At 37.7% G+C, this 13283-nt stretch overlaps 1 protein-coding gene across 3 annotated transcripts; it reads right to left on the bottom strand.

Annotated features, from left to right (window-relative positions):
- Positions 1-305: 305 nt before the first annotated feature.
- LOC115679825 (DEAD-box ATP-dependent RNA helicase 13) lies at positions 306-12083 on the bottom strand. 3 transcript variants are annotated; one of them, XM_056316062.1, is made up of 16 exons: positions 11830-12083; positions 11220-11390; positions 11094-11186; positions 10711-10871; positions 10432-10626; positions 9076-9252; positions 8184-8572; positions 6914-7094; positions 5720-5842; positions 5481-5597; positions 4749-4853; positions 2904-3044; positions 2674-2739; positions 1249-1407; positions 804-885; positions 306-688 (listed from the first exon to the last, which is right to left on the bottom strand). In XM_056316062.1, the coding sequence occupies exons 1-16, from the start codon at positions 12011-12013 to the stop codon at positions 633-635; spliced, it is 2400 nt and encodes a 799-aa protein (XP_056172037.1). In that variant the 5' UTR covers positions 12014-12083; the 3' UTR covers positions 306-632. The 3 variants fall into 3 exon arrangements, with proteins under 3 accessions (XP_056172037.1, XP_030459396.1, XP_056172041.1); XM_030603536.2 differs by having other exon boundaries at positions 11094-11390; XM_056316066.1 differs by lacking the exons at positions 306-688; positions 804-885; positions 1249-1407; positions 2674-2739; positions 2904-3044 and adding an exon at positions 3058-3600 and having other exon boundaries at positions 11094-11390.
- Between the last annotated feature and the right edge of the window lie 1200 nt (positions 12084-13283).

Raw genomic sequence — 13283 nt, 5'->3', positions numbered from 1 at the left:
GGCTTATGCAGTATTTTCTCAAGCATTCCTAGTCTCAAAGGTACATGCAAGTTTTTACGTGGTGCTTCTAATTTGAAATTGTTATCTTACATTAACTAAGAACTCGATTCTCATTCCATTCATTGGTAAGTAGAAACTAGTCTTTCTATTGAAATTGTTTTCAAAAAGACCGCTGAAGTGTTAATCATGAACAAGTTCATTTTCAAGATCTAGATTCAAAATTATGGCACCGACCATTTCCAGGAATATGGACCTGCGTACCTTGATGATTAACCGGTATTAATAGGCTGCGATATGGATTTGCCGTAAGCTTACCAGAGTTGGGAATATCCGAAATAATTTGTCCGAAACAGAAAAATGTAGATGAATAAAGGTCACCTCGCCTGGCGTAAATCCTTCAATTGCTTTCTACATGACAATATGGCCAAATGATGATACGAGAAAGAACCTTTACCTTCTATAATTATCATGAACAAGGTATCTGGGTCACCATAAAATCTAAAAAGAACAAATAGACATGCTAGGCTACAAAAACACACACACACACACTCTCTCTCTCTCTCTCTCTCTCTCTCTCTACATGTCTTTTCCCAAACAATTCACGTCACAGGGAAAGAAGAAGAAAAGCTATTCTAATCACTGTTTCCTCTCAATTTTCGCCTCTGCTTCCTTCGCTGGTCATGTAAACCTGCAAGAAATAGTGACGGACAAATGAATGTAAATCCGCATCCGATCCCGAATTCCGAACGAAAGGGAATGGAAGGGCTTCATCTAAAAGAATATGTATAGTTTTTGAAGAATACGTTTTTTCTCTGCTTTTCTTTCTCTCTTCCGAGTTTCAATGCCTTTTCTTTTGTCTGCAGTCCCCTTCACGTCAACGCGTATCTGAGAGAAGCTTAGAACAATCAAATGGCCAGACGATAGGGAAATAAAAGCACAGCATGATTCCCATTAAGACACAAAGTAGGAGAAGAAAATTTTATCAGTAACAGACAATTGCAAACTCGCGCTCAAGATACACTCGTGCAATGAAAAAATGCCAACTTGACATCATCAATTTTCTATCAGGATGGAAGGCAAGGAATGCATTACTCTGGGTATTCGCCATGGACTTGTAACACAACTAATGCACATTCGGTTCTCCATTAGACCAAGAGATCACAAAAGTCTAAACGATGACAAAATAAACAGCATTGTCTGCCCAGACATTAAGCTTAGCATAGAACAAGTATATTGCTCACTCATTACCTCATCACCAGCATTACGGAGTGCCTGGAGTGGCTCTACACAATCCTGACCAATGACCACTAGCTTCCCTTTTCCGTTTCCGCTGGACTGTGTACTTTCTTCTGATTTTTGCTTTGCTAATTGTTCAAATTGATGTTGGAGGAGAGGTGAAACACCAGCCTAAGAGGAGAAAAAAAAAACATCCAGTCAGTATATCCCAAACTATCTGATTTCCTGCACATAGCCTGAGAACACAAAATATGCACTGCAGCCCCTTGACGTATATTTTTATCAGTCACATACTAAATGAGGAAAATCAAATCCAACGTAATGAAACTTCAGTAAATGAATGAGTCACAGAAACTAAGAAAATAATGACGTCGATTTAAGTTGAAATTTATATGACTCGCCACGACAAAAACTAAAGCTGGAACTCATGATCTTCAATGATATAGCACAATGACATACCATCCACGGTAAATCGGGTAACAGAGCACTATAGAAAGAATAAAAATGCCTTCTAGCTGGTGTAAGTCCTCAGTTTTTTGTTTCTATGTAAGAAAACATAACAATAAATAGAAGGTACAGATCTGATCAGAGTTGAAAATAGCTTTAGTAGAAGATCCCGTGTACAGCAGCTGTATTTGTCATAAACATTGGTTTATTGCAGAAAACCCCCTCATAGGATCTGTTGCACTTACTCATGCACACCCAATCTCTCAAATTGTTGCAAATGCCCCTCGTAATATCTCAGCCCCAAAACGGGATGAAAATAATTATAAAATGCCAAAAATATCCTTTGTGCGCTTCATTTAGAGAAGAAAAGTGCATTTTTTCATAAAATTCAATGTTAGCTCTTTCACTTGAGTTGTTCACCATCAAAACTATGGTTTTGTAGAATAGCTATTTAACAATTTTTTTTACTCCTTTTAAATCTTAGTTTTCTATTACTATCCATTACAGAAGAAGAACAGAGATTTCCAGAAGAAATATTATGGCCAATTAATAATAAGTCAATCTACAAAATGATAGCTTGAGATAGATAAGATTCCAAAAAAGAGGGAGCTGTTTGTTTTCTGTCTGAAAAATAAATTTTTCATTGAAGGTTTCGCAAATGACAGTATTTACATTCCAAAATTATCTTCAGACGTTTTGGAGCATCCTTTTGAAGAAAAGCAGAAGAGAACCCTCTAAATATAAAGAGTGATGTAATTGCAACAATTTGAAAACTTAAGATTGTATTTGCAAAGATTTAAAGTATATGGTGAATTCATAACAGACCCCCTAGGTTTGGAGGGATTTTGAAATAAAAGCCAAAACATTTTTCAGCAACCACAAAGACATTAAGGCATTGTCAATTACACTCCACGGGAAAACGCTCCGTTGTTGCAAAAGTGCGTAAAAAACTAAATAAATGAGAGAGTAAATAAGAAAAATTAGGCTTACCCCAGCCAAGAAGCGATGTGAGAATGTCTTTGGTTGCAATGGACATGAAAGGAGATTTTTTAGGTCCTGCAATATGAGACATGTCAAATATGATTATGAGATATGAAGCTGAACTGCCGAAATAGAATTAAACGAAACACGAAATTTACCCCTTATTGATTAGAATATATTATCAAAAAGCCCTGCAGACAGCCAACTGTGACTTATTAATAGTAAAGAAAGAGGTCAACCTGTTGTAGCTGCTTTAGTTTGTTGGAGCTAGCTTTCCTCTTCTTGTGAGCATTAACTCTCTCTTCCTCACTGTCATATTTCTCCACATCTAACTGCAAGGCCTCTGCATTTCGTTCCAACCAGCTTTTCTGGGCCTTCTCCTTTATTTTGAGAGAGAGAGAGAGAGAGAGAACATCAGATGCAAAAAAAAAATTAAGATCTAAAGTACAACTTTTGGAAGCAGACAATCAATGAAGTTCCATGATGTAAAAGAAGTGATTTATCTACTAAAATGGAAGCGTAAACAATAAAGAAAACGAAATCAATTGCTATGGCTTGGTGGCCCCTTTAGTTTCTTCAAATAGCAGTCATCCCGTGAAACATAAGTTTATCAAGGAACAGTACCACCTCTGCTAATGCTTCCCACTACATATAATAGGTAAATGAAAATGGGAGCAGCTACGAAGGGGAGGCACAAAAGGGACATAAAAGTAGACAAGTCTTCAAGAGTTTTTCTCCCTTCAACGGTTATATGCATGCTGAGTATGTATGTCACAAGCGGTAGTGGATATCCCGCATCCATTGATGATTTGGTTGGACGGTGGCATATAAAATCAGCTGATCTGTGGGTCCAGAAATTGACTAATATATAAGAGGCAGGTACGTCGACCTTTAATTTCTTACTCCACTTTCCCATCCACATAGCAGCATCGAGTTCTGTGTCAGTCTCAAGATAAAGAATTTTAGTTATTGCTCACCTTCCCCACCATAGCCGAGCTTTTCCTTTTTCTTTTTGAAGGATTCCACAACAGTTACGTTTGATGGTAAGAACGAATAATCAAAAGAGAATCAGCACAGTACAAAGGAAAAGCTAGCATGCGCAGACACTAAATTGGGGCTGCCTGCAAACCTTGAAAATGGACTTAACTTTTTGTTTCTCACTAAAACAGAGTATGTTTATATTTTTAAATTGTGGAATCAAATACAAATGACTCTAAATGCCAAGATTCAAATGTTATTGAGATTTGACACATTAAAATTCAAATAGAAGCCAAATTCCAAAGCTACAAGCATAAAGCCAAAGCTAAAAGCAAAACCCATTCCAAGCACCCACTTGATTGCGTATCCAATGCACCTTCTTTCCCCGCCACCAGCTCAGTTTGATGACGAGAACTTCTATTTATCAATAGATAAAAAAGCACACTACAGAAAACTCAGCAACCATAGGATATTGGTGTAGGACAGTTCTTATAAAAGAATTAGAGGCAGGGTTTTCAAAACCAGACTGAATTTAGTATAAGTTGAGGCAACAGTTGTCAAATCAGCTCGTTGAACTGTCGATAAGGTCATTAGAGCATATAACAATAATTAAGTGTTGCTAGCCTTAGAACAGAAAAGGTGGATGGTTCAATTTGTAAGCAATGCTACTTAAATTTCGCAATGTCCACGAATCAAGTCTCTAGAGCGCCATTTTCTATTTGGCATTCCAAAATGCTCTCGTTCTGATGCTATATAAACTGGCAAATATATGCGTCAGAATAACCTATTCAAAAAAAAATATACATGAGAATAGCTCCGGCTCAGTCTATTCCGTTTATATTATAGGTCCGGGGTTGGACCCCTGCCTTGTGCATGCCTATAAATTCTTTTTTCCGCACAGCCCATTCTTGATGAACCAGGTTGATCTGGTCCACAGGTTCAGAATCCAGCTCAATGAGAAAACCAGACCTGACTAAAGACTGCTTCACGGTGAAACCAGTCAAACCACAGGTCCGGTTCAGATATCAAATTACTGGTCAGAACTAACTACTGAATCTTATAGACTTCCTACCGCAAATGCATAAGAGCTCCGCGTCATATATTACCTGAGAGTCTTTCCGAGAAATTTCGCCAATTTGGCGTGCCAGAGATAATCGTTTCATGATCTCCGGCATGTATGAGTTCTCCAGAGGAAACCGCTGAAAAGAATCCTGAACATGTATAGAGCCAGTTTTTAAGAAAGAATCCTGAACATAAATAGAAGTAGTTTTTTAAAATAAAAGAAGCTTCAGTCCTAATCTAATTGAATGAACTATCAGGCATGAAAGTAAGAGATCTTGCATTCCTTGCTGTGAGTCAACCTATCTATCATTCAACTATATTCACCCTAAATTAAAAATCAAGACAAAATAAAATTTACTAGCCTTCATGGAATTTGAATTATCATCCAAATTGACTACATCATGACATGATTGCAAAGCATTATGAAAAGACTAATTTCTCCTACAATATTGTGGCGCATTTGAAATAACTCTCATTTAAATGTAACGAGCAGTGGCATTATAATGTAAAGGAGCTCACCATGAAGGAGCTAATGCACCAGTTATAGAAATATAATGGAAACAATGTATATATCAAAGAACTAGTTAAATGAATAACAATATCAAAAAGGAAACATTAAAGAGTGAGTGGTCAATCCCAAAGCATGTGAACAAGACCTTGATAAAACCTCAATCTATCAATTTGTCATTTGCCGAGACAAAGGCACATGCACGAGGAAGCACAATTTTTCAACTCATGCAATTCAAAGATTTTAGACACCAAGCTAATGATAATACCTTGGAAAATGATCTACATAGGGAGGCAAATTTTGATGTCTCGTCAGGTGATATTAGTGCTATGCTGCATCCATCAGAAGAAGCTCTGGCAGTCCTTCCGCTTCTATGGACATAAACCTGGAAAAATAGGAATATGTGACGGAAACAAGTTATATATAGCGAAAAGAATGGTAGAATACATCAGCGAGGCTTGTTTATCATACGATAAAGAAAAATGAGGGAAAGTTTTCTACACTTACTTCTGCTGAGTGGGGAAGCTGATAATGAACAACAGTTCGAATGCCTGGAATATCAATACCCCTAGCGGCAACATCAGTAGCGACAAGCACACCATGTTCACTTCCACGAAAATGATCAATTGCCTAAAATAATTGAAAAGGAGGAAGGGAAGAGAATCATTCATACGAATATATTTGTATGTATATTACACACACACACACAAGAATTTGCCAAGAATAACCATTATAACTTAAAAAACCATTCACCTGAAACTTATGAAGTCCGGTCACCTATAAATTTATGCTTGGAAGTTTACAAAAAAGAGTTCTTGATATTTCATTTCTAATAAATCATAATATGAGAAGACATCTCTAGTGAAAAGTGGAACGTTGGAATAAAAATGGTCGATTATCAATTTCTTATATGCCTACATGTGTTCAAACCTAAAGCAGTTATCTCTACTCTTCATGTTTTCTTTTCTCGGTCAAATGCTGAGACCTCCCGCCCTCAACCGGATCAACATTTAAGAGTCCACTCTTCATGTTTTCTTTTCTTGGTCAAATGCTGAGAGTGTCATGTTGACCAGCTCCAATGGGCATGTTAGCTCCACTTATCCAGATTTAAAGCCGTAGAGGCACAAATTAGAAGTTCAAAGACTTGATTGGAAAAAATGCACAAGTGCAGGGACTAAGAGTGGACTTTTACCATTCAAGTGCAACTTCAACTTCCGTTTATTTAAACTACAAGGCATTACAAGATGAAAGTATTCTTTACAATTTGGAGTCTCATAAATATTTTTTCAAATTCAATTAGGTTGATTATATATTTCATTATCCAAATAATGACCAAAACTTGGGGGGGATCTTTTGCATTCAACTCAAAATGATCTTTTCAATTCCTTGATAACAGAAACGATCATATAATCCACACATTTTTCCTAAGTATCAACATCGCTTTAAACTGATGATAAGCGTGTTATTTATAATCCTAATATCCATAAAACATGATAATCATAGAAGCAAAACATGACAGATCCATATGCATCCAAACTGAGAAAATTCCTCTTGACCAACCATATATGGTATACTACAAAACGATGTAAACAAGTTAAAAATCTAGAGAGCAAGAAAAATCTTCCCCAAGCTTATACACAAGTTCAATAAGTAGTGAAAAATCAAACATCTGATAATGTTAACGATTTAGTCACAAGAAACCTTCAATCGAGCTCTTTGCTGCATCTGCGAGTGCAGAGTCCATACGTGGATGCCAAGAATGCGTAAGATAGAGGAAATGTGGCGTAAAGCTGCAATTGATGTGCAGAAAACAATTGTGCGACCTTGTCCATGTAGACTTAGAATATAATATAAGTGAGCATCTTTATCTTTTTCTATGCACCTGCAATTTATAAGGGTTAGTATTGTTGCACAGAATACACAATATTCAGATTGAATGTAACATCCTATAGTAGAATAATAGCTGAGCAAAAACATACAAGTAATAACAAGTTACAGCTCATTGGATGGCTTGTAATCAGGCAAGATACTAAATTGGGGTATATTTGTCATATAAAAAAGTCTTGACTTCCCTAATAAATTGACTAATAACTAAAGACTCATGAATTGTCCTCAATCGTCATAGCCAGATTTTTTCCTCATCTATATACTCACTTCTCACATTTACAATCCTGATACTCCTTAATCGTCACAGCCTGCAAAAGAAAATCTGCGACTACAACAGCATACTAACAACTAAGCTTAACAAGCTGAAGAATGTGAAAATGCTCTTTTTGCAAAGGGAGGAGGAGAACAAAGGTCGTTGAAGTTTCGAACACTTCTGGGCATGACACACTAGAAAACTCATTAGGTGCTCTGGAAAAACTGCATCAGCATCTACTCAACCAATCACTAAGTACCAAATGTCATTTCTGAGTGTTCTTCAAAGAAAGATCTTTTGAAAAAGTTCAGCACTAGCTCATAACAATCCAATAGAACTTCTACAGTGCAGAGTTAAAGTTATCCACAAGTCAACAGCTCTACCAAATCTAATCAAAAGGTATTATGCCTAAAAGATACAAAACCTAAGTCAAACTGATCTGCAATTTCAAGACCTCTACTTTTCCCTAAAGACACTCCTCCAATATTCTCCGACCATATAAAAAACAATATTTCATTCAAGTAATTATCCAAAGTTTCACTACTTCAAGACCTTATCTTTCCTCAAAGCATCCAGCACAGGCTCAGTTGAGGCTTTCTTTTGTTTGACCCTTTTTTGATTGGTAAAAAAAAAAAACCAAACTTACCTAAAAAGTAAACTTAATTGACGAAACTTCTCCGGCACCAGAGGAATAAACAAATAATTCAAAGCCACCTGATCTTTAATTATAAAAAGTGAACTGACAAGTTTTAATTTTACCCCCAAAAAACACACACAGACACACACAACGTGAGCGCACATACAAACTTTATAGGCCAGCAGAGTGCATACTCAATAAATGACTCCTCTAGCTTATTTGCCAAAATTGAGGAATTTGTCAGATCAATTATAGCAGCATTTTCCCGCATTCCAGCTCGCTCAGAAAGAGTCTCTATAGAGTTCAATCCACCACTTGTTGATTGCTTTGATCTGACAATACCACGCTTCAGCTTCTTACGAAAATCAGCAGATAGAGCAATAGTTGCAGAAAAAACAAAAGTTTGTCTTTTCTTCCTCTGGATGTTAGATATTGTTACACAACTCTGCATGCTTTGAGATCCTTCCTCCACAGAACTATTAGTTGTTGGAAGCATGTCGATAATTGACTGCAACTCACGGAAATGCCCATCTTCTATCATCCGATCAGCCTCATCCAACACAAAGAAGGACAAGGAATGTAACTGTAAAATCAAAAGCACAAATTCAACAATAGTAATATAGACAAAAAATGTTTTGTTGACTTAGTCCAAACTAACTATTTACCAAGAAAAAATGAAAAGAAACAAAAGATGACGCCACAGGGAGAGGGGGAGATTCAATTAACCAGAAGTTTTTGTCTGATTCAAATTGGGCTCACAATTTAGGCCCTTTTATCCATCACCTCCCTTACTATAACTATTTGGCAACAAATTCGCAATATGCTTCTTAAATATCTATTAAACAACTGAGCAAGTCCTCATTTGCCAAAAACTATCATGATAAGTTGAAGTCTTTAGATAGAAAAATACAGAACCGCGATATATATATGATCCCAATGATGCAAATAAGCATATGCAAGACAGCACACTGTTCATGTTGATAAAACTAAAATGGTGGACACAAATTAAACAGGAAGACGCATTAGGGATGAGGCCATGATTGCACGAAAATATAAATTCAATGCAGAATATGATTCCAAGCTAACCTCCACGAGATGGATTTCTCCTCCTGACATAAGTTCCCATAATCTCCCAGGAGTTCCAACAACAATCTCAGGCCTCGCTTCTAAAAGCCTCTCCTGTTTTTCTGTTGACATCCCACCAACAATGGGAACTACTCTGATTCTAGCATCCTTGGCAAATTCCTTGAGATGGTCGGTGACCTGGAAAATAGACCATGATATGTACGATTATCAAAAGGATGAAAAAGTAAAAAGCCATCTAATTGAGAAATTCTCTTAATTGTTTTGATGCAGCCTTCAAGTGACGTGGAGTGTAAAACAAAAACACTCAAAAACAACAGCTGAAAAGGCTGCAGATACACCGTGTCCCAACAAATTCTAGCATGACATTTTTCACTAGCATGTCCTACATTTGTTTACTCTGATTCTTTGCTCCATGAATTCTCTGCGCGCGTGCGCACAGAGTATACAAAGAAATTTCCATACACAAATATTCTTCCACAGGGACTTTGGATTAACATAATATAACTGGAAGGGGGGAGGGGGACATCAGACGCACATGCTCTTCCAACAATATTATTTGATCGCAGAAACAACAGACTACTACTCATTTTAGTTCACACACAATGCGATTACCTCCTCCAAAACTATCATTCTGCAGTTCGTACTCTTTACTTTTCAAAAAATTAAGAATGTAAACTATATTATAGCAAATAAGTTTTTATTATTCACTAGTAGTCTAGTTGTACTTTTCAAACTGATAAATATTCAACTATGGGGTTTGTTTTTTAAGTAAGCTTCCATTTTCCTTTTGGCTTTCATTTTTCATTTTTCACTTATTGACAGAAGAGGCGAATGCCAGTTTATTAATAAAGCAGATCTAACAGACTTTATAGCAGCTATGAGAGGTTGTCTGTTACGCTTGGTTTTTGGATACTCATTGTTGCGACATGAAAAGGTCATTCTCTATCATCACACAGCATAAGTCTTGGAGGATGTTCTCCATCTTACACAAAAATTGCAGATGATGTTTTCTAACATCATAAGGTAGAAATCTCAGTTTACTCTAAAGATGCATTTCCTAGAAACTTTCACTATGGATTTAAGAAGGGGCGAGGTCAAAAGCTTAAAGATCCAAAGGAAGATGAGCTTGGCAAGAGTCCATAAGTGTAACTTCATCAACTTAATCACTGTTTACTGAACCAGAAAACTCCATGCTCTTGTTGTCGCATTATTCCAAGTAAGAAGAGTTATACCTCACTATTCATTTATGTAAACCAAAAAGAAACATACAAAAACTAATATGCCTCATTGCTTCAAATGCTATGGCGTCGTCTCAGGTAAAATGGATTGAGCAACGCACATACGGCAAACTTGTACCTGAAGTGCGAGTTCCCTGGTAGGTGTGATAATAAGGGCCCGTAAAACACCTTTTGGAGCATACTTTTCCGCTTCCTCTCCTTTTTCTTCACGCATCTTTGTTGATTTTTCTCTTTCCTCAAGAAGCCTTTGCAGAATTGGTAATCCAAAAGCAAGTGTTTTCCCAGACCCTGTCTCTGCAGCGCCTACAACATCCTATAAAATCAACAATAAAGGAAAACACTAGAATTAGTTTTGTGCTTAAAAGTTCACACAAAACTTTAAAATCTTTAAACTAACCTTTCCTCGATGAGCAGCAGCAGGAATACAAGCTTTTTGTATCGGTGTTGGTTCCTTGAACCCAAGCCTCCGTATTGCTTTCATAATAAGAGGATGCAACCTCAAATCATTCCATACATAGAACTCCGCATCATCAACAAGGTCGACTTCAGCATCATCCACTTCATTGAGAAGCAGTGTGATCAACATTTCAGACAATTGATTACATTTACAAATACATCACGGCAATGAATACATAGGCTTCTCTCCTAGCTCACGAATGTTGTTCGACTAGTCTAATGGCCATTTGCATCAACCAGAAGGAATTAGACTGCCACATGTATTACTGGAAGCTACCCCCATTCAAGCCAAAATGTAGAATAAAATACTAATAGAGCACCAACCTGCCGGCAATTCATCAACTTTCTTGGTCTCTTTCTTTTGTTTCTTCTTTTTCTTTTTCTTTTTCCTTTCACTCGTCACATTCTCCTCCTCCTGCTGCTCCACCTCCTCCTCCTCCTCCTCCTCCTCCTCCTCCAAATTGCTTGCAATCTCAGCTTCAACCCCATGATCTGCACTGCCTCGTTCATTACCATCCTTCTTTCTCTTTGATTTCTTCGCTTTCCCTGATTCTTGCTTCACAGCTTTCAGTATATCCAAACCGTATTCAGATTCATCAATCTCTTCGAGGGAAAGAAATCCTGCAAATTTTTTACCCGAACAAAACCCATATAAACAATGCAGAAAGCTTAAACCCCATAAACCCTTCTATTCTAATTGGTTCAGAATTCGCGTTAGAGACAATATCCAGGACTTCAAAAGCACAACCACATAACAATTAACCCACATTCACATCTAAATCCCTATTTTTCAGAGAAGCACCCCAAATTTCACTTTTTTCCGTGTGCCCTTTCCTCAGGTTGCTCTCTCGTATCCTTTCTCATAGCTCAATCGGCACAAGCACCAACTACGCGTTCGGATGTTATCATCCACGCAAGACGAAGCACCGGTTAAGGCCACGCCAACCAGCGCCCATTATTTCCAAGGGTAGTCGTTTGTTTCAGCTCCTTTTTCCATTCATAACCCATCGATTCTCTCAGCACCACACACACACACACACAGAGCGAGAGAGAGACAGACCTCCTTCGAGCTCGTTGGAGCCGATGAAAAGAGAGAAAGCGGAGTCATCGCCGCCGCCGTCGCCTTCGCCGGGGAGGGAGCGAGTCCAGGGAAGCGAGTCGAGCCGCTGGCTTTCAGGCCCGTCGCGACTTCTCTTCCGCTTCGGCTTGCTCCTCTGCGTGCGAGACGGAGCGCCGTCGGCCATGGCTGCTGCTGCTGCACGTCGCAGTTGCTCCGTTCAGAGTACAACTAGTTTTGAGCGCTGAAGAGGCTTAAAAAGAAACTCGCCCATGAGGCGTTTGTTATATAAAATTAAAAAATGAAAAATGTGAGGTAACAATTTTAGGGCGTAAAGGCCTAAAATGGCTAATAAATTTTAGGATCAACTGGACCAAAAATCGTAAAATTTATCGTAAAAGTACAATTTAATTCTATAACATTCAAAAAGCATAATCAAAACCTAAGATTTATCAAATTTAGAGGTGAGTATCGGTTCAAGGTCATCCTGAACCGACCTTGGACCGGCCCAATCCTTTCGATCTGGGTTCGGTTCCTAAGGGGACTAAGTCGGTCAATGGTCTTGGGGGCACTGGAATTTGTATTATACCAGTTAGTCCTTAGTCCTGAGACTTTAGGATTGGCACTAATCCTATAGATTTTTTTCCTAAACCCTAGGTATTTAACCTAAAGTGCTCAGTCCCTCGTCTTCCTTCGCTTTTTTCCTCTCCCCCTCGTAGAGTCTCACTTTTACTCTCTCCCTCAATCTCATATTCTTTTCAACCTCTAAGCGACTCTTTCTCTCTCTAGCAACAACTCTCTCCCTCTCTCTCCTTGCGTGTTCATTCTTTGCCAATGACAATCACCAGTAATAAAGACTCTAGGATCTCAACAATTTAGATTGATTATCATTCACGGTCAACATATGCATCTCAAAAGTAAGTATCTCCATAATTGGTTCTAAGAGAAACAAAGGCCAAGCATCTTAACTTGAATAGCCACATTCATATTGCATCTTCGTCAATAACCACAGTAACAATTTCTTTTTGTTAATGTTTGATGTTTCAAAATAAATAACAACTTGAACAAACATCTTAATATTTGAAAAAACAATAACAAAATGGGTCTTGTAACAAGGGTCTAATCTTATGGCATTATGGTTGCTTAATTCAACTCACACATATGAATTTGGCAATCTCAGCGACTCTGACTCTAGTAGAGTTAAATACTCGTTCAAGAATGAAAAATGCTACATATTATTGGTGTTAAGTAAAGTATGAGCACATTTTTATTCTAACTCTCAACAGCTCCGACTCTCTTTTATGATCTCTTGGTGCACGTTCAATTGTCCGAAAGTCATGTGGTGTCTCTCTTTTATGCTAATTCTCTAGGTTTCCAAATTCGGTCTCATGTGGTGTCTCTCTTTTTGGCAAGTGGAGATTTCTGTTGTTGCCCTTATTTTAGATTTCTATTTGATT

Source organism: Syzygium oleosum, unplaced genomic scaffold (assembly GCF_021117445.2).
Source record: "Syzygium oleosum isolate NSW1041296 unplaced genomic scaffold, Sole_v2.1 Sole_v2.01, whole genome shotgun sequence".
NCBI lineage: Eukaryota > Viridiplantae > Streptophyta > Magnoliopsida > Myrtales > Myrtaceae > Syzygium > Syzygium oleosum.
Note: the sequence above shows the minus strand (reverse complement) of the source record. Positions and strands in the feature narration are given on the sequence as shown.